At 27.5% G+C, this 20833-nt stretch overlaps 3 protein-coding genes across 3 annotated transcripts in view; all 3 read left to right on the top strand.

Moving 5' to 3' along the window:
* Window positions 1–546: 546 nt before the first annotated feature.
* Window positions 547–6067, top strand: Phum_PHUM086690 (uncharacterized protein; the record flags this gene model as incomplete). The annotated part of the gene is made up of 10 exons (XM_002423750.1): window positions 547–3784; window positions 3886–4058; window positions 4141–4303; window positions 4410–4561; window positions 4673–4810; window positions 4899–5148; window positions 5233–5426; window positions 5517–5606; window positions 5691–5877; window positions 5991–6067. 10 exons carry the CDS (start codon window positions 547–549, stop codon window positions 6065–6067), a joined length of 4662 nt encoding a protein of 1553 aa, XP_002423795.1.
* A 3078-nt stretch (window positions 6068–9145) lies between these two features.
* Phum_PHUM086700 (membrane-associated progesterone receptor component, putative) lies at window positions 9146–10883 on the top strand (the record flags this gene model as incomplete). Its single annotated transcript, XM_002423751.1, has 3 exons — window positions 9146–9458; window positions 10456–10605; window positions 10750–10883. 3 exons carry the CDS (start codon window positions 9146–9148, stop codon window positions 10881–10883), a joined length of 597 nt encoding a protein of 198 aa, XP_002423796.1.
* Window positions 10884–15990: 5107 nt separating this feature from the next.
* The window catches only part of Phum_PHUM086710 (CREB-binding protein, putative), a gene marked incomplete at both ends in the record, with an annotated part of 10455 nt that continues 5612 nt past the window's right edge, over window positions 15991–20833 (top strand). The window contains 16 exons of the mRNA XM_002423752.1: window positions 15991–16249; window positions 16431–16547; window positions 16646–16957; window positions 17101–17375; window positions 17470–17665; window positions 17752–17961; window positions 18012–18250; window positions 18345–18487; window positions 18574–18691; window positions 18784–19016; window positions 19117–19218; window positions 19305–19456; window positions 19623–19794; window positions 19889–20006; window positions 20200–20521; window positions 20640–20731. Of these exons, the coding sequence (XP_002423797.1) occupies window positions 15991–16249; window positions 16431–16547; window positions 16646–16957; window positions 17101–17375; window positions 17470–17665; window positions 17752–17961; window positions 18012–18250; window positions 18345–18487; window positions 18574–18691; window positions 18784–19016; window positions 19117–19218; window positions 19305–19456; window positions 19623–19794; window positions 19889–20006; window positions 20200–20521; window positions 20640–20731 (3060 nt within the window). The remainder of the gene's footprint in view (window positions 16250–16430; window positions 16548–16645; window positions 16958–17100; window positions 17376–17469; window positions 17666–17751; window positions 17962–18011; window positions 18251–18344; window positions 18488–18573; window positions 18692–18783; window positions 19017–19116; window positions 19219–19304; window positions 19457–19622; window positions 19795–19888; window positions 20007–20199; window positions 20522–20639; window positions 20732–20833) is intronic.

Genomic DNA, 20833 nt, shown 5'->3' on the forward strand with positions numbered 1-20833 from the left:
TAATTAAAACTTAATAATGTGAAATTTTTTTTAAAAGTAATATATTTACCTTTTTTTTTTTTTTAATTTTAAAAAGAAGTGTTCTTTTTTTTATCACAGTTCATGAATGAATGATTTTTTTTTTAAAGCAAAAACTCATATTTTAATTTAACAATATTCATTGTTAAGTTGTTTTGATTTAAAGAATATTTATAACTAATTTTTAAGTTAATATAAAAATTAAAGGATTACCTTGACATTGTTATTATTGTAAAAAAAAAAAAATATAATCTAATTTGAGTCGCCTTTTAAAGTTTTTATGTTAACTTTAAAATCAATTTTACTTTTTTTTTCTTTACAAGAGTATTAAGTTTATTTTTTTAAATATACACAGCCTTAATTTGTAATGAACTATTTAGTTTTTTTTTTTTGTACTTTGGTATAAATTATTACTGATTCCTGAATTTGTTTCAGATAAATATTCGGCTGAATGTTTTTATTGGCAGAAATAATGAATTCTGAAATTGCTGTCTCAACTAAATTTAACAACAAAAGGGGAATAGCATAATGGATCCTGCTGTGCCTTGGTCGGCATATGCAGCTGCTGCATCATATAATCGTCTTGCTAATGCTACAGGCACTTTTCAAACTAGTTCATCGGAATTTCAAAACACAAGTTTAGCAGGACATCAAAGTGGAACTCAAGCTCACACAACTACAAATCAATTACTTCTTCAAGCAGCAGCACATACAACAGCCACCTTGGCAGGCCAATTAGGTCAAAGTACAACTTTTAATCCAGGAGGGTTTTTATCTCCTCCGACCGTAGGTTATGATGCTGTATTTTCACCATTGTTTCATCATGCTAATCCGAAACCTGCACACTATTCATCTGCTTTAAATGTATCTCAACATCGACCTGCTTTGGCTACCACAGTTGCATCAAAACAAAATGCAGTAGAACCTGAAATATCAAATTTGAGAGAAAATTATTCTCAAGTTCATCATCAAAATATCAATTCTACTAATTCTGGTTCTTATTTTGAGCATCAAAACTCTGGTTCCACTAATACTTGGTCTCATCAAAGTAATAACCAACTTCCTAGTCCTTTTGGAATTCTCCCACATGAAACTGTTGTTGTAAGTTCCCCTGGTCCATCTAAATCAACATCTACTTTTGAAAATACATTTAACTCGACTCATTTCACACCTCAAGCATTGAATCCAATAAATCCCCAATTAGCATCTACTAATGCCGAATATTCTAAAACAGCTTCAAACACTAGTAACAGTAGTAACAATTACTCAAACGATAATAATAAGAAAACCAATCGTAGTCAGTCACCTTTAGTTACCTCGATTAAACCTGTTGTTTCATCCGCTTCTACAATTATACCTTCTGGATCGCCTTCTTTCTTTCAACATCAAGCTACTTCGACAACGTTTTCTGATACAGGAACATATCAGAAACCACTAGACACTTATTCATCATCAAAAAATTACGGGACTAGTAGTAACGTTCCCAACGCTATTACAAATAGTCAATCATGTATAGTATCATCTGCTTCATCTAATCAATCTACGATTCAAAATAAATCTGAGTATAGAATACCGCAACCACCTTCAAGAACATCAGCAGCCTACTTGAATCAAAATTCTAGACCGAATCAAAATGCAACAGAAAAGTCGACTCCTGGTAGAGGAGTTAATCAAAATTTTGTACCTCCCGCTTCGAAAACATCAGCACCTCAGCATTCAATACAAACAAAGGCTCAAACTAAAATTTACCCCGAATTAGCAAATCAAACAAACGACCGGAGATCGAATACAGAGGTATTAGAACCAAATCAAAGTGCTCCAATTAGTTTTGCTATAAGTTACCCTTCCAATAAGAATGTTCAAAGAACTGGAAATAGTCAGTACATTGTAAATCAAAATTATCGATATGGTGAAAATGAATTTCATAATCGGAAAACGGGTAGTGCGGATTCTGCATATTCTAGCGGAAGCAGTACTGGCCCTGAGTGCAATGTTGCAGTTCCGAGAAGACCAAGTCCGCTTCAAGCTCATTCTCAGGCCAGTCCTTTGAACCACGTTCCTTCCCCTGCCTACCCGATGTATAATTCTCCAATGGCCAGTATGCCTAGCCCGTCTAATGTGGAGTGTCAGAATAGTAGTTTTAAAAATTCTCAAGTAACTCCAACAAGTCCTTTAGATGTTACAGTGTCAAGAACTCCTAGTAATCAACAAAATGTGGCCTATCCTAGTGTTATAACTCGAACGGAAAATGCTGGTAATACAAATAATTCGTCAAGGAATCCTAGTAGCCAATTGTGGGAAAGTGATGCTGCTCAGAGACAAAATCGTTCTCAAAAATTTCCCAACTCAACTACGAATTACAATGGAATCGAAGCGAATCAAGTTAACGTTACTCCTCAACGATCAAATCCTTCTAATAATGCCGGATTACCCGTGACGGAGAGACAACAAGCCTTTTTCGATCCCAGTTCACAGAATATTCCATTGCAAGATTTATCTTCGTGTCGTGGAGATCCCATGTCAATAGTTAAGAATTTGCAGCAGAACTGTAATTCGGTATCGACTCCTACAGCAGCAGAAACTCACGTCAAGTCAGAAGAGCAAACTAGAATTACGTCCTCTAAGACGACCAATCAAAAAAATCGAAGAAAAAGTAATGAAAAAAATACAAATTCTTCTTCGACAAATACAGGAGGAGCAAATTTAAATGATTTAGCTGGAGCAGCAATGGCCGAATATTTAACTGGCAGAGTTCCTCCTCCCGCTCATCACAATACTCAGAGCCAACAACAGCAGAATGGAGCCTATTTTGATTTTGAAAGGTGGAACATACCACCTCCTCCTCCTAAAATGTTTACCGGATCTGCAGGAGCCTTTGCTAGTCACGGAACGAATTTTGTAGGAAGCCCTGCACATCAACATCAAAGTATAATGGTACCCCATCCTCATCACCCTCCTCCAACTATTCCATATTTTCCAGCTTTTCATATTCCCGCAGGTCACCATCCCCATCACCAAGAATTTCACGGCGGAGTAGAAATAACTACGGTTCCCTTCAGTGAAAATTCACAAAATCAGAATCAGAACTTTCAGCAGTCTGTTGTCAAAGATAATAACCCTAAAGTTATAGTGCCGGATATAGAGGAAGAATTGGAATATTTATCTCAAACCGCTCACGCTCAAGTTGTTTTAGCATCGCAGCAAAATCCAAACGTTTCTCTTCAGTTACCTCCGCCTATCAAAATGCCAGAAAAAAGATATAATGATCCCAATTCTGGTTTTATGGCAAGCTATTTGAAATTTCTTCAAGGTGAAAGAGATACTTCTCCTCCCCCTCCTAGTCGGGGAGGTAGAAAAACAACTTGGACTCGCACGAAACTTTATGCTCCCGAATTGAAGACGACGTCCGTAGCGTCTGTTACAGTGACCAAACCTGTAGGATCTGCAGTGGGTGTATCTGCGTCTACAGTCACCAATACGATAGTTTCTCCAATGGGATCAAAAACAAACCCTTCCGTGGAATGTGTAAAAAAGGGAAATGAAAAATCATACAATCCTGATGACGATCCTAGATTTTATCCTCTGCCAAAAAGTACATCCAAACGAAAATTAAATGACTCGGATAGTTCTGACGAAGACTCGAAGATTCGGAAAAATTTTTCGCAATCATTGCATATGATGGAAACGGGAAAAGGAATGGTCAAAAAGAACAAGTCATCTAGCAAAGGTGTTTCAAAGAAAAAGGGAGAAGCGGGAACAATAACAGGTATTGTAACTTCCAAGATGAGTTCACAAAATATAAATTTTGATCAAATTTTTCAAAGGCTTATTTTTCATTTTTCATTTTTCATTTTTTTTTTTTTTCAGTTTCTGATCCTCTGTTTTTGCCTCCTCGTCGCGAAACATCTAAAAGGCGGGCAAAAGAGAAAACTACAATGAAAAATTTTCTGGAAAAACAAGGGCAAGATGATGAAATGGAAGCGGACGATCCTGATTTTGTTGATTCCGATTCTGATCCCGTTTGGGTTCCGGGAGCAAAGGTTAGTAATTAACGTGTGTCAATTAAATCAGTGATAAGTTTTTTCTCATGAATATTTTTTTTTTTAATGATGATCTTTTTAGGGTGACAGTGACGATGATATGAAAAGTAGAAAAAAGAAATCTCGATCGTTGGTTGGTAAATCATTGAGTACATCTTTGTCTAAAAAGAAGCAAGATAATAATAGTTCCGACGAAGACGCTAGAATTTCTAAAAAAAATTATTCTTATACAAAATCAGTTCAAAGTAATTTTATTTCGTATTTTTTTTCTGTTTTTGTTTTGATTGTATTTTGTTAAGAAATGGGTAAACAAATTGAATTTTTTTTTTTTTTTTGTTTTTTCAAAATAAGGTGCTTCAAAAAATAAAAATAATGTCAAAACGACGACGCATTTGGAACAATTTAGTCATAATGTTAGTACAAAAATTTCTGAGCCTCATTTAGGTATACCTGCAACAGCCGGTGAACAAACGCAAGATTCAATGGAAATGCAAGTTAATAAGGTAAACCTTTTTTATTTATACTTGCCTAATATTTTGTAAAAATGTTTTATTATTAATTTTTGGCGAGTACACAACACAAGTTGATGACATTTTTTTATTTTGTTTTTTCAGACTGGTGAATTTGTAGTTATGAAAAGTGATCTTCACGAAGATTATCCCCCGATTTGGAGAATAGATGGGAAAACTTTATTGCAAAAATATGAGCCTTTCGATGAAAATGGGAAAACTTTGTATAGAAATATTAGCACGGTAGTAGAACAAGACATTTAAATTTTAATAGGTTTTTTTTTTTTTTTTTTTCCCTCCTCTTCGATTAAAATAATATTTATTTTTTTAGTATTCCGGATGGACGGCTCAAAATAGGCATATATATGTAACAGTACCTGTTCGATTTCGGGTTCAATCACGTTTGGAAACAATCGTTGAACTCATGCGTGAAGAAATGAATCCGAACGAGGATCCCGAATTGATGGAAAGAGTCATGAAAGATCTTGAAAAATATCAGGATTCTTTCGAAGTGTACATACAAACTCTCATAAGTCAAGCCCTTGATTCGAATTTTTTAACGGAAATACTTCAGGAACAAGGTACTATTTATTACGTTTTGGTTCCGGGATGGAGTCCAAGGAAACCGTTTTTTAATAATGATCGCGTCGATTTTTAATTTTCAGATGAATATTTTCTCAACAACGTGAAGGCTATCGATGAAGTCACAGAGGATCATTGCAGACGTTTATTGAACGTGACTAAATGGAAACCTAATTTGATAATTTCTGCAAAAACGTGGCCTTGCCTTAATGTGATACAGGATTTGCCTAAGGATCAAATCGGCAACACGCTTTGTTACGCTTGTGAAAAATCTAAGGTAATAAATATTAATTTGAAATGACAACCTTTTAACCTTTCGTGAAAATTTTTTTACTTTACGCTAAATCCTAAATCTTTTTTTTTTCAGGTATCAATGAGAATTCAAATGTACGGTCAACCTTACAATAGCACGACATTGGAGGGTTGTCAACCTGATCCTAAAGCATTGTTCGAAAAGGTAATTTTTTTTTTTTTTATTAATCACGCGTTGTTTTCCTTACATTGTTGTAACAAAAAAAAAAAACTATTTATCATTTTTTAGGACTTTTTTTTGTGCCATTCGTGCGGCTGGCGAGTTTCTCTCTGCAATAAAGCCGCGCACCAAAAATATTTAATGTACATAGAATGTGCGAAAAGAGTGACGGACAAAAGGGCGTCGGATCCGAATAAAGACACGACGTGCATATTAAATGAGCTTTTAGCAGACGAAACATGGTTGAATCAAGTGAGTTTTTTGGTATTTTTATCGGCGGGCTTTTTCATTCGTATTGTAATCTCTAATTCCTTTTTTTTTTTTTTTTTTAGTTATTTTTAGACGTGCGAACGTCTTGGGCGGAAATAGAAAAAATAGAACATTTATCTTGCGAAAGTAACAAACACCTCTTACAAAATGCCGTTGCGTCTGCGGGTATATCATAAGGTAGAATGAAATGGTTGGGTCTTGTAAATATTTTAAATACGAAGATGTGTGTATATATATATATGAATATAGACGTGTAATTGTACCTAAACATTTTTGTAACAGCCTTTTTAATTTATCAGGTAAACATAAATAATAACAATAATAAAGAAAGATTTACCGTTTTTTTTTTTTTTTTTTTTACCGAATAAATAATTCAATAGTTTATATTTTTTTTTGGTTTCAGAAAACAAAAAAAAAAAAAATTAATTATTTATATAAAACGTATGAATGGCGTTGTTATTATTATTATTATTATTATTATTATTATTAGATGATTGATATTGTGATGTAGAATTTGATTGAAATATCAAATATGTTTACTTTTTGTTTGGGGTAATTTCTTATTTATTTATTTTTTTCTGAAATAAAAATTTTGTTGTTATTATTATTTTATTATTATTATTATTACTCATTCATATTTTATATATTTTAGGGACGTTGAATATATATATATATATATATATATATATATATATATATATATATATATATATATATATATAAAATTGCCGATATTTAAATAATGAAAATATTTGGGGAACCGTTAATTGTCGGAACATTTATTTATTTAATTAATGGAATTATTTAAACAAATCATTACTCGAAAATTTGTATTTTAAATTTTCTATCAATCAATCATATTTATATTTATTTAATAATATTAATCAAATTTTCAATATATATTAATCAGGATTTTTATTTATTAATTTTTTAAAATTTACATAAAATAATTTTTTTGACACATAATATTTATTTGACGGTTTTTTTATTTTAAATAAATAAATAAATATTTTGTTTGTTACCGTGTCATAGCAAATGATTTTAAGATGATAATAATAATAAATATTTAAAATATTTTGTTTGTCTTCCAGTTGATATGCATTAAAAATACTTTTTTTTTTTTTTTTTATTATTTTGTCTGTTTTGAAATTTAATTAATTTTTTATTTATTTAAAAAAAATAAACCGACGGGTATATTTATCTCATACAATCGCTTTTTTTTGTTAATTAATTAATTAATTTTAATCATTTGTTATAAACAATATAGTTTTTTTTTTTTTTTTTTTTTTTTTGTCTCCTCATAATAATAATCATATAATTTTTTTTTTTTATTTGTTACATTCATAAATATTAATCGATAATGTGTATTTGTTTGATTAATGAAAAAATCACGTGACTAAAATGAAATTATTTTATTTTATTTTATTTTATTTATCACAAAAAAAAATTTTTCGATTGCAAAAAAAAAAAAAAAATTAAATAATTAATTAATTAATTAATTAAATACATGTTGTGATAGATTTATTTTCAATTTTAAGTTTTTAAAAGCAGTTTGTGATTATTATAATATTTCAGGTTTTATTTTTATTTAAAATAATAATAATAATAATAATGATTATAAATCGTTTGTTTGATTAAAAAATCGGCATTTTTGTATTATTAAAAAGGGAGCAAGATAAAATGATGATATATTTACATATATTAAAGAATTAAGGTTTAGTTATGTTGTTAACATCTGTTTTAAAAAACCTTTTCCCTCTCTTCTTTTTTTTCTTTTTAATAATAATAATAATAATATTAGTTTTTATTTAAAGAAAATCATCATCATAACTTGTAGTTTTTTTTTTTTTTTTTTAGTCTATTTTAATATGTTACGTTTTAAACGTTTTTTTTTTCTTTTTTTTCTGTGTAAATAATATTGCCATTTTTGTTGTTTTAATTTTTAAAAATTAAAATCTGTAAAAAAATAAATAAATAAATAAAATTTGTTTTATAGAAAAAAATGGTAAAACCTTTTTGAAAATGATCAAAAAGGTACAAATTTTAATATTTATGTAATTATAAGTTTATATATATTTAATTTTTAGTCATTCGTATATATATATATATATATATATATATATATATATATATATATATATATATATATATATATATATATATATATATATATATATATATATATTTTAAAGAGAATAATAAATAAATAAATAAATTTTTTTTTTCACTCTTTTTCTCTCTCTGTAAAATTATATATATATGTAAGAAAATAAAATATGCAAAAATTTTTGCAAATGAAATTATTTTATATTAGTTTATATTAAAATTAAAATAAAAATTTTACTAAAAAAATTAATAAGTAAAAGATAAAGCTAAAAATATATAAAATAAAAATCACAGTTTGTTTATTATGGTTTATTTTATTTTATTTTATATAAAACAATACATTTCCCAAATTTTTTTAATGGCGCCATTTTGTAAATGGAGTCGAATTTTTACAACGATGGTAACGATGGGGGGAAAAAATTAAATTTTTTTAATTTTTGAATACGCTAACGGTCGAAATTATTTAAATTTTTTGAACTTTTTGTTTGTTTCCCCCCCTCCCTCCCCCCTCGAGAGATTTATTATCGAATTTTTATTGTTTTTTTATTATTTTATTTTATTCTTTATTATCAGTGAGAAATGCCGGGAACGTTACACCGAATCGATTTTAAAAATCGATTGGATCGATTAATCGAATAGAATCGTTTGCGTTTAATATCTATCTGGTTTTGTAAATTATTAATAAGGAAGACAGGACGAGTTAATAAAATAAAATTGATTGTTTTTATTTATTATCATATTTATATTACAAATTATCGATAAAAAAAAAAAAAGTATTTTTCTTTTATTTGAAATTATATTCGAATCGTGCGTGGATTTGAAATAATAATAATAATAATAATAAAATGAAATCTTAAGTGAGATCCGTTGGAAAAATAATAATGAAAAAAAGTTTTTTTTTATAATATAAAATTGGGAAAAATTATTTAAAAAACAATATATTTATTTATTTATTGTTTAATTGTAGAATAAAATAAATTAAGTAAAATGATTATTTAAAAAATTAAAATGAATGATTTTTTTGTAACGGTAAATCTGTTTGTATAACGCGCGCTCCGTTCTTATTTATAAATTTAGTCGTTTTTCATTCGATTTCGTAGTTCGGTTCGACGAGACTCTATGAAACGTGACGAGTTAAAGTTGTCAAAATGGCGGATTCAAAAGATGATTTGCAAAGTGCAATTAATATTCTTTATATTTCTTTTATGAACTTAGTTACAAGCCCATTAAATTTAGGTTTAGTGGGAATAATTATTTTCTTAGTATATAAAATATATAAAAGTAGAAATCAGTCGATTGAACCACAACCCGAAGAAATAAAGCTTCCTAAATTAAAAAAAGACTTTACTGTTGAAGAATTAAGAAAATATGATGGAACTCAACCGGATGGAAGAATATTGGTTGCTGTTAATGGAAATGTATTTGATGTAACAAGAAAAGGAAAATGTTTTTACGGACCCGGTTTGTATAATTTTATTTTAATACATTTTTTTTTTTTTATAAAATCTTTTAAACTTTATTTTACCGTTTTATATTTATTTGTTTATTTTCATCTGTGTTAGTTTACTTTGAGGCGTCATCGATTTATTTTTATAATTTTTTTTTTTTTTAGTATTATTTAAAATTATTATTTTCATTTATATCTTTACAATGACATACATATGTTATTTTTAATTTTTTGAACTTTGTAGATATCAATAAAAAAAAGTTGGTTTACTGTCCATGGATTGAGTTTGCGTTTTGTTAAGATTTTGAATTTAACCTTATTTTAAAAATACTTTCTCCATTTCAACAAAAATTTCATATTTATTATCATTATTAAAATGATGATTTTTACCTTTAAATCTCCTTATCTTATTTCAGCCATTAATAAATTATTTTAATACTTTTGATTATCGATTTAAAAGTTGTGATGATAATTTTTTTTTTTTTTTCGAAAGCATTTACCATTTAATTTTCTATAAAAATTCAAATGACTAAGTAAAATCAAGTTTTTTATTTTTAAACTACAATAAATATGGAATTTATTAATTAGTTATGCATTGTAATCAAAATTAATAAGTTGTTTTTTTCCTCGTTTTGAAATTGAAAAAAAATTATGATTTGAAAAGTATTTATATTTTATTTCGTTTATCAAATATCGATTATGTGTGTGTGTAAAGAGGGGGAAAAAAAAATGTTTAGTTTTGAAAAAAAAAAATTTAACATAATTCAAAGTAGCAAAGTTTAAATAATTTTGTATTCAATTATGAATTTTTTTTCATTAGTAATTCTATTAGTTTAACTATTCATGAATAAAATTAATAAACTTGTTTTTAAAGCAATGCGTAGAATGTGTCGCTTTTAAATTATACATTTCAATAATTGATGAGTATGCAAATTAATTATTATATACTTTATGAAATAAAAAATTGTTTTTTTAACCACATTTGAAAATTATTTATTTATTGTTTTTCAGGTGGCCCTTATTCTGCTTTTGGAGGTAGAGATGCTTCTAGAGGATTAGCAAAATTTACAGTCGATATAACAGATAATGATTATGATGATTTGTCGGATCTCAATGCGATGGAGATGGAGTCTGTACGTGAATGGGAAATGCAGTTTAAAGGTTGATTTTTTACAATAATCATTAAATATTTTATTATTTAAGACTTTTTTTATTTATGTTTTTGTTTAATAATAAATTTTTATGAAATTAAAAAAAAAAAAAAAAAACTTTAGTCGTTTAATTATTATTATTTTTTGTTTTTAGAAAAATACGAATATGTCGGCAGACTCTTAAGGCCTGGTGAAGAACCTACAAATTATTCAGAAGAAGAAGAAGATGTTAATAATAGTGGTGAAAGTGAAAAAGAAAAAGAAAAAGAAAAACCCAAATTTGAATAAACATAGGGTAATTTTATTAATCGAGTAAACATTATTAAGGAAGTAAATACGAATTACAAAAAAAGGTGGGAGGGGAAGGATTTTAATTATTTTATTTATTCATTTTCAGAGAGCAAAAAAATGTGTCATCAAAATTTATTATATTGCATAAATTTTAAAATTAAAAAAGTTATAAATAAAAACAAAACACCTGCTTGATGAGAAAAGATAGAAAAATCAGGAAAAAGGAGAAAGCTACTTTAATTAGCATTGCAAGATATTTTAACAATTAAAAAATTTAAAGTATTTAATCTATATTAAATGGACCACATGCTTTTTTTTTTTTTTTTAAAAAAGATAATAATAATAATAATAATAATAAGAAATAAAAGGTAGAAAAAAAAAAAAAAAAATTTTAATATATAATTATATATATATTCTTGGAGACGTTTTGATGCTCGCGACTTAATAAATCAGTGCCCTGTTACTATATAGTCAAAAAAATGATGATGATGATGATGCTTAAAAAAGGAAAATTTATGCTTTAATATATATATTAATTAATTAATTAATTGCAGCGCGTTAATTTCTTAATAATTTCATTCTTTTTGTTTTGTTTTTTTGAATAAAAGACTGCTTTTATCTAACATATTGATAGGAATAATAATAATAATAATAAATGAATAATAATGATTTGTTTTTTTTTTTTTTTTTTTGATATCGAGAGAGAGATTTGTTATATTTTATGTTTTATCATACACATCTTTTTTTACCAAAGTGTCTAAATAATATTTATCAATTATATAAATGATTTGTATTATTATTATTATTATTATTATTATTATTAAAAAATTTTGATTAAAAAAATAAAAAATAAATAAATAAATATATTAAAAATTCAAAAAAAAATCAATCAATTAATTAATCTGAATTATTATTATTATTGTTATTATGGTCACTATTAAAAACGACAAGACGTTCTTATTTTTTGGGATTTTATTATTATTATTATTATTAAATGATTTTCTTAATTTAATAGATTAAATAATAATTTTTTTTGTTGCAACCATATTTATTTATTAATTAATTAATTTATTAAAGTCAATTTTTTTTGATTGTATTTATCAAAGGGTATCATATTCATCACCTTAAAAATTTTTTTTATTTAAATAATAAATAAGTACAAATAAATTTCCAGCAATGCAATATCAAAAATTTTATTTATAACACATACAAAATGTCAAAAAAATTTGTAATTTTTAATAATAATAATAATAATAATAGGGATCGAGGTTGGGAAAATTATTTAAATAAGTTTATGTATGTATATATATATATATCAATGATAAAAACAAATGGGGGAAAATTTATTTTTAAATGTATTTCCTTAATGAGGAATTATTAATAAAAAAAAATTATTTAAAAATTAATTATTTGTTATTTATTGATAATAATAATTATTATGTGTGACGGTTTTTTTTTTTTGTTGTTATTATTATTATGTACTTAATAAACTTATATGAAAAATTTCAATTATTATTGAAATTATTCCATCATTATGTAATAATAATAATAAATTTTTTATTTATAAAATAATATTATTTACATAGAAATACTGAAAATATTAATAATAATAATAATAATTAAAAGAATTTAAGGGATGATTTAAAGGGGGAAAAAAAATTCAAAAGATTAGATATTTTATTATTGTAATTTAATTATATTTTTTTTTTCATGGAAATATTATTTTATGAATGAATGAATGAATGAATGAATGAATAAATGAATTCATTCATTTATACTTTCAATTGAGAAGTTTTAGAATTATTATTATTATTAGAAAAAATTAATTTTTTATCTTCGTTTGAATAACTTTGATGAAGTTTAGTTGAACTTAATGATTCCATACTCTTTTTAAAATTTTCGACTAATTTTTTTTTTCTATTATTATTATTATTATTTGATTTTCTTTCATTGATTATGTTGTTCGGATTAGAATGATTGAAAAAATTTTTACCATCTTCATAATTTTTTTCTTTAACATAAGGATCATCATCGGTTAATGTACTCTTAGAAGTTTCTTTTTTCATCATGCTAAAACCTAACAAAACATTCCTGAGGGATCTTGCGCTATCATACATTATGTTATATCCCTGATTGATATGTTGTACTAAATTTTGTGCGTTTAATAACGAATAACGAATATTTTCTGTCAACGTTTTTATTTCTCGGCAATTGACAGTAAATGTTTGAATCAATGTTTTTATTAATAACAATAAAATAATTATTTTTATCGTCAACACTAACACATGATAAGACAAATACATTATTGAAATTATTATTTATTTTTATTCGAACATGATTTAAAAATTTTATATTGGAGTTTTTTTTAATAAATATATATATATATGTACAAAAATTTTATTATGTAATTTAAAAACAAAATCAAAAAATGATAAAGCAGACAAAAATTATTACACTTATAGTTTTTTTTTTATAAGTTGCCTAGCAGTAAAAAGTTTTTTATTAAATTTTTTTTTGTTGTCGTTAAACAAATAAAACAAAAAAAAAAAAGGATGATTCGAAGTTTAAAAAAAAATTATATAATAAAATAAAAGTTATGGGGACAAAAAATTGTTAATAATAATTGATTAATAAAGTTTACTGCTGTAAAAAAAATTGTTGTCATAAAAATATTAATAAAACAATCATTTCATGGTACTTTAAATAAAGGTTAATTAAAACTTGTAAAAAAGATGGTAATGTTTTTCGAATATGAAAATTGTGATGATTGTGATGTTTGATGTGAAATAATTATTTTAAAATCAACAACAATTAAATACTGGATATGTGTAATAAAACAAGACTTGATAATGTTTCAAAAAATTACCAATCATTTAAAAATTGGGTAGTTGTGTGGTAATTTGTTAAAAAAAAGGATGTAAAATGAAATTATTTGACATTTATTTACAGCCTGACAGTTTCATTATAATCTACAGTGAATATTACTATATCTAAACTAATGTATAATAATTTCATCATTGAAATTAATAAAAGTAATAAATGTCAGCTAATGGTATTTAATTAGTTATAACTACATTATATATTTAATAATTAAAAACCAAAAAAAAAAAAAAAAGTTTAATTAAAATTCTATTTTAAAAGATTAAGACTATGTTAGATTTTAAAATTTTTATCAAAGAAAAATTAATAACACTCTATTTATTAAAATAAAAATGGTAATTACTTTGTGGATGATAAATTTTAAAAATATTTTAAATATTTTAAAATTACTTAAATTTTAATTCGATATTATTATTAATTTCAATCGAAATATATTCCTTTGTCTATTAAAAAAAAAAAAAAATTAACAATTTCCCCTGCTCTTGACAATAATTAATAATCGTATAAAGTCGGTTAAATTCGAATAAAATCGTTTTTTCCTGACGTCATATTTACTCTATGATCCAATCGTAATAGTTATTAAAGTCACGTGAACAATTCCGACCAATAAGAAAATACATTCTAAATTTTTCACTGACAAGCGTAGAAAAAGTGTTCATCAACAGACGCCATCTTGTCAGAGATTGACCGTATTAATTTTCCGTCAAAATCGTGAACAAAATGCTGTATACATGCATTAGGTATATTTTAATGTTTTATTAAATAGTGCTGAAATACATATTAAATGAGTATTTAGTGTTTTAATCAGTTTTTGGTGACAGTGAAAGTGAAAATCTTCTTTGTTTGAAATCGCTTCTACTTGCATTTCTTTCAAAGATGGCGAAACGAAGCTCGATGGAATAGGCCCACTTCCAGGCTTGGGTCTTGATGTCTGTTTTTAAAATTTTGCATTTGATTGTGTTGAAATGTGCCTTGAAGGATGTAAAAAATCATCAACGATTGGGCCAAAATCAGCGTGGAGTTTAATTATTTGGAATATTTTTTGAATAAAAATATGTGCATTAATGTAATAATTTGGTGAAGTAACTTCGTTTTGCTCATATCGAACATGGCGGATCATCTTGTAGACGGTCCGCCAAATAAAAGACAGAAATTAAATGATCCATTGCAAGGACCATCGGACAATTCTTGTAAGTAACACAGTAGTTAAAAATATAAAGTGTTTCAGTTAAAGTGTTTTTAACTTAATATTTTATTTAAAAGGCATAGAACAAACGAATGATTACTAGGAAAATAGGCGTATCGTTTCGTACCGTAGTTGTTTGGCATTGAAAAATTTACAACCTTGGTTCTTTTTAAAAAATTTTTTAAGATATAGTAAAATCATTAATTAAAAATTAAAAATAAAAAATGCATAATTTTTTAAATTAAATAATAATAAAATTCTCTTATATATTTTTATTTTGAAAGAATACATGTGAAAACAGCATGGCCAATGTTATTGTTTTCGTGTCTGCGATTGACACTTATTTGCCCCACTTTAATAACAATATTCTTTATTCTTTGATTTTTATCTATTTATTCATTTTATTTTTTTAATTGTAAATATTTTTAAATTAGTTACGTTAAATTGTAGTTTTCACAATGATACTTGTTGCATCTTTCATCTTTATAAAAAATAAATATTTGATACTTTGGCTAAATTAACTTTGTAAGTTTTCTTTAAATACTTGTTAAAAATACTAATGTTAATAAAAAAACATTGCATTTTATGTAAAAATTTAAAATCAGTTAATTTTAGCTATATTATTGCACAATAAAATACAAAATATTGAGATATTTGTTAGTAAGGAAAAATTTTATGTTTGCTTTTTTTTTTTTTAATGCTTAATAAAAAATTAATGTGCTTTTTACTAGACATAGTTACATACATAAATATATGTATAAATGCATACATGCATGTGTATGTGTCTGTGTAAACATAATAATATTATATATGTATAAAAAAAATTTGTCAATAATTTATTCAAATTTTTATAGTTTTTTTTTTTTTTTTATTATTAATATTAGAAAATTTTATTTATCATTACATCATTTTATTAATGCCATATACCAAAAAAATTTTTTTATTTCTTTTTAATAGAATATTTTTATGAAAATTTAAAATAAATTTTTTTTTTTTTTTTTTTTTTTTTTTTTTTTTTATCTCTTTCCCAATAATGTTATGTTTGATTTGGAAAATGAACTTCCTGAAAAACTTATGTCTACAGGAGGTTCATGGGGTGCAATTGAAAGCAGCAAGCCTTCTAATGCTGGTCCAGGACCAGGTGCGGGTCCTGCATCAAGCATGGGTCCTCCAATGCAAAATGGAGCATTAGATATGCCTCATCACCTAATGTCACAAGGAACAAAAGGAATTGTAAATCATTTACAAAATCCTGTTTTAAACACTCCAAGCAGTCAGGGATTGATGAATAGTCAAGGTAGTTGTAAATTTATTAATTTAAAAAATCATATTTTTCAAATTTTTGGTGTTTCGATCAATATTGTTTATGAATTTTACAAGATTTAAAATCATTTAACAATCGTTTATAAAAAATTTACCTAACAAAACATTTAAAAAAAAAAAAAAAAAAAACTTAAATTTACAAATGCACATTACAGGAATGGTGGGCACAATGATTATGACCAGTAGCCCTCTTAACACCATGGGCGGTGGACATGTTGTAACAAACTCATTAAATAAACAGCCACTGCCTGGTAACTTAATGCCTCAGCAGGGTAAGATATATTTGAAGTTCGAAGGGAAAAAAATGATAAATTTAAAAAAAAAAAAAAAAAAGAGTTTTTAATAAATATATATTTGAAAATTTTTTAAGGTCTTCATCCCAATGTAAGTCAACATCAGCTTCAGAATGGTCCTATTCTTTCAGCAAGGGCAGCAGCAATGCAGGGGCATTTAGTTAGAGGACCTGGACCTGGTCAAGGTGCATCAGGTCATCATATAGGCATAGGGGGGCCACGGCTGCAGGGGCCTGGGCCGGGACCAGGTCCGGGGCAAGGAATGGGGCCAATGGGGGTTACTTCTTACACATTCAATTCTCAAGGAGTTTTGACTCCTCAACAAAGAGGAGTTCCTGGTAACGTTGTTCAAATACAGCCTCAGAGGTTTAGTGTTCAGGGTACAATTGGTTAGTAAAAATTTCTTAAACTTAACATTTTTATTAAATTTATGAATTTTTTATTGTTTATATACGAATAGACCATTTAATTTCTCTAAAAATTTATTTAAAATTATGTAAGTTTTAAAAATAAATGATTTTAATTTTCTTAGGTGGCCCTTCAGTTGTAAACAAGGAAGGTGGAGCTGTTTCTGCTCAACCTCCAGCTTCAAGTCCGGCTCAGCCTCAATCTGGAGCTCCTACCGGAACACAACCTGGTCCTCAGCAAGCCACTCAAGGCGGCCCAGGTTTGCAGCAACAACCAACGCAACCAACATCTAATGCTGACCCAGAAAAACGAAAATTAATTCAACAGCAACTGGTATTGCTTTTGCATGCTCATAAATGTCAAAGAAGGGAAAGCCAAGCAAATGGAGAGCAGTGGCAGGTTAGAAATTAAATAAAATTCTTATATTTTAGCAAAAATAATTATTGTTTCATGTAAGTTTCATTTGTTATTAAACATGTTGGTTCTTTTTCAGTGCATATTGCCTCATTGCAAGACCATGAAAAACGTTCTAAACCACATGACAACATGTCAGGCAGGAAAATCCTGTACCGTCCCTCATTGTTCTTCTTCTAGGCAAATAATTTCACACTGGAAGCATTGCACTCGTTCTGACTGTCCCGTTTGTTTGCCTCTAAAGCAAGCCGATAAGAATAGAAATAATGCAAATGGTAATTAACAGTAATAAAATGATTTAACGACTCGATCAAGATGTATACAAATAAAAAATTTTATGAATAATTATACTTTTTCTCAGTGATCTCAAATCAAGCTGTTGGAAGTCAACAAAATCCATCACCATCGGATATGAGAAGAGCTTATGACGCCTTAGGTATGCAATGTCCTATTACTGGTGGACAGCCAGGACCCCCTGGTGGCTTACTTACTCGCCCTGCTACGCGAATGGTTTCTACCGAAATGAATCAAGCTCCAATGTCAGGCAGCGTGCGACTTATGGCACCACAAGGTGAGTAACCTTAAAGACTTTAATATTTGTTAAAAATGATTCTTTAAAAGTCGTAAATAAGTCTTACGTGGTTTATTCGCTTGTATCTCCAATAGGTCCCCAAAGTGCATCTGTTCCTGGAACTGGGAATCAAGTGGTTGCTCCTAATGTCAGCCTTCCGCTTAGTAGTGATCCAACGACTAGTGCAATGCCAGCCACAACTGCTAGCACTGTAGTTAGTGCTACGCAGCAGGCACAAGCCATACAACAGACTGTTCAAAACATTTTCACACTCAACGATTCTCAAGGGGTTAGTAATTTTTTTTAAAATTCTACCAAATTTAGATTTTGGTTAAAAAATAACTTCTGGGCTTTAATTTAAATTGTTTTATCTTCTATTAAAGGTTGGATGTGATAATAGGCTAAGTAATGTTCCGCTTCCTGGGGGGTTAACTACTAGCCAGGTTCAAGCAACTCCTGTTCAGGGAACCAAGGAATGGCACATGTCGGTCACTCCAGATCTTCGTAATCATTTAGTTCATAAATTGTATGATTTTTTTCAAGTACTTTTTTTTTTTTTTTTTTTTTTTAATAATTTAAAAATTTTATAAACGTATAAATTTCATTTTTCAGAGTGCAAGCAATTTTCCCCACCCCTGATCCTAATGCAATGCTCGATAAAAGAATGCATAATCTTGTAGCTTACGCTAGGAAAGTTGAAGGTGATATGTACGAAATGGCTAATTCACGGGTAATTATTTAATTTAATTAAAAAATTGATTTTTCTAAACGTTTTTTTTTTCTCCACAATCATTATTAAATTTAAATTTAATTTTATTACAGTCTGAATACTACCATTTACTAGCCGAAAAAATTTATAAAATTCAAAAAGAACTAGAAGAAAAAAGACAGAAAAGAAAAGAGCAGCAAATGCAGGCGCAAAATCCTGCTCCCTTAAACGTTCAGCAAAATACCATTAGGCCAGGTTTAGTAGGACCAAGGGCTCAGGGCCCTATTCAAAATACCGTTAATCAAACAATTCGATCTCAAAGTCCCGGAATGAATGTTCAAATAAGGTATGATTTTCTAATATTTTTTTTTTTTTTTTTTTTTTTTTTTTTTTTTAAATGACTGGAGAATCGTTTTTAATCGAATTTTTTTTTTTTTTTTCTACAGTCGAGTACCATTTCAACGTATGGTCGCACCAGGACCATTTAGTTCTCCTTCTAGTCAGTTCAATGGACAGCCTAATAGCCAATTTGATATGATGAATACAAGGTAAGTATTTCTCAATCATGACGGGACTTGCTTAAAAAAAAAAAAAAAAAAAATGTTTTACTTAAAATTAATTTTTTCTTTTAAAGGCTGCAAGGACCAGCAACATCTCAGTCCCAAGTTAATCTCGCTACCAATTCTTCTTTCAATCAACAAACATCTCAGTTTCAATCTTCAAATATTAACAATCCTGCTAGAGTTCCGCCAATACCCAGTGAAAGTCCTGGTGCTGTCATTCCTGGTAAGATGATAATTTATTATTATTATTATTATTATTATTACAGTTTATAAAAATGTTTCAAGTATACACTTATCCTTGAAATACTTTTGTTATTAATCCCTACTTGGAATAATTAATTAAATTAAATTTTTTTAAGGTGGAGGAGGTGCGTCCCAAAAAGTTATAGGAGGTGCTGCTAGTGGAACTTCTTCGACGGTTGTATCTAGTAACGGCTCTGTCACTATTCAAGTTCCTTCTAATTTACTGCAACACCAACCTAATAGTGTTCCAGTTTCTACACCTCCATCCAGCGTTCCACCTCCAGCCACTCCTCCTGGGAATACTACGCCTTCCAATAGGTATTTTTCTTTTGATAATGAAAAATTATCAATTTTCTTTTGCAAAATATTTAAAATAATATTTTTTTTTTTTTTTTTTTTTTTTTATTTGCAGTAATATTTTAGCAAGTTTAGGTAAAGGTGGAGGCCAAAGTGAACGTGATAGAGCAGCTAGAAATGCAGTAAACTCAATGTCTTCTCAGATGGCCGCCATAACTGCAGCTCTTCATCAGGTATATTTCTTTTCCAAAAAAAAATTTTTCATTTCTCTCTTAATTTATAATTTTTTATTGGAATAATATGTATGGGTTAAAGGGATTGGGTACTTTCTTAAAAATTTAATTTTTTACTCGAAGAGTTACAATAATAATAATAATAATAATGATATTAATATTAATTTTATTTATTTAAAAATTAATTTATCAGGATGAAGATTCTTCGCCAAGTGAAACCAAAGACAAACTTGATGCTCTTAAAGAGCGTGAACTTAAAAGAGAACAGGAAGAACAATCGGGAGGTGATATGAGTTGCAGCCGGGATAGTTCTGGTAAATGCGGAAGCGTATCGGATATAAAAACTGAAATTAAATCGGAAACGATGGATGTTGGAAGAGAAGAGTCGACTACCATTAAAGAAGAACCAATGACTCCTTCTACTCAAATGGGAGAAGATACTAAGCCGAGTTTTAAAATCGAACCCATAGCACCTAGTAGTACGGATAAAAAACCCAAATGTCCGTGTCCTTGTCGTAAGTTTTCATTTTTTTTTCTTATTTTCACCTTTGGGAAATTTTTATTTTAGGAGTGATTTTTTTTTTTTTTTGTTTTAAAAAGATTAATTTTTATTTTTTTTTTCCGTTTTTTCAGTTTTTAAACCTGATGAACTTAGACAAGCTTTAATGCCCACGTTAGAAAAATTGTACCGACAAGATCCAGAGTCTGTACCATTCCGGACTAAAGTTGATCCAGAACTTTTAGGAATTCCAGACTATTTTGATATAATTAAAAATCCAATGGATCTATCAAAAATTAAAGAAAAATTAGATAGAGGAGAATATTCG

The sequence above is a fragment of the Pediculus humanus genome, genomic scaffold (assembly GCF_000006295.1).
Source record: "Pediculus humanus corporis 1103172107436 genomic scaffold, whole genome shotgun sequence".
Lineage (NCBI taxonomy): Eukaryota > Metazoa > Arthropoda > Insecta > Psocodea > Pediculidae > Pediculus > Pediculus humanus.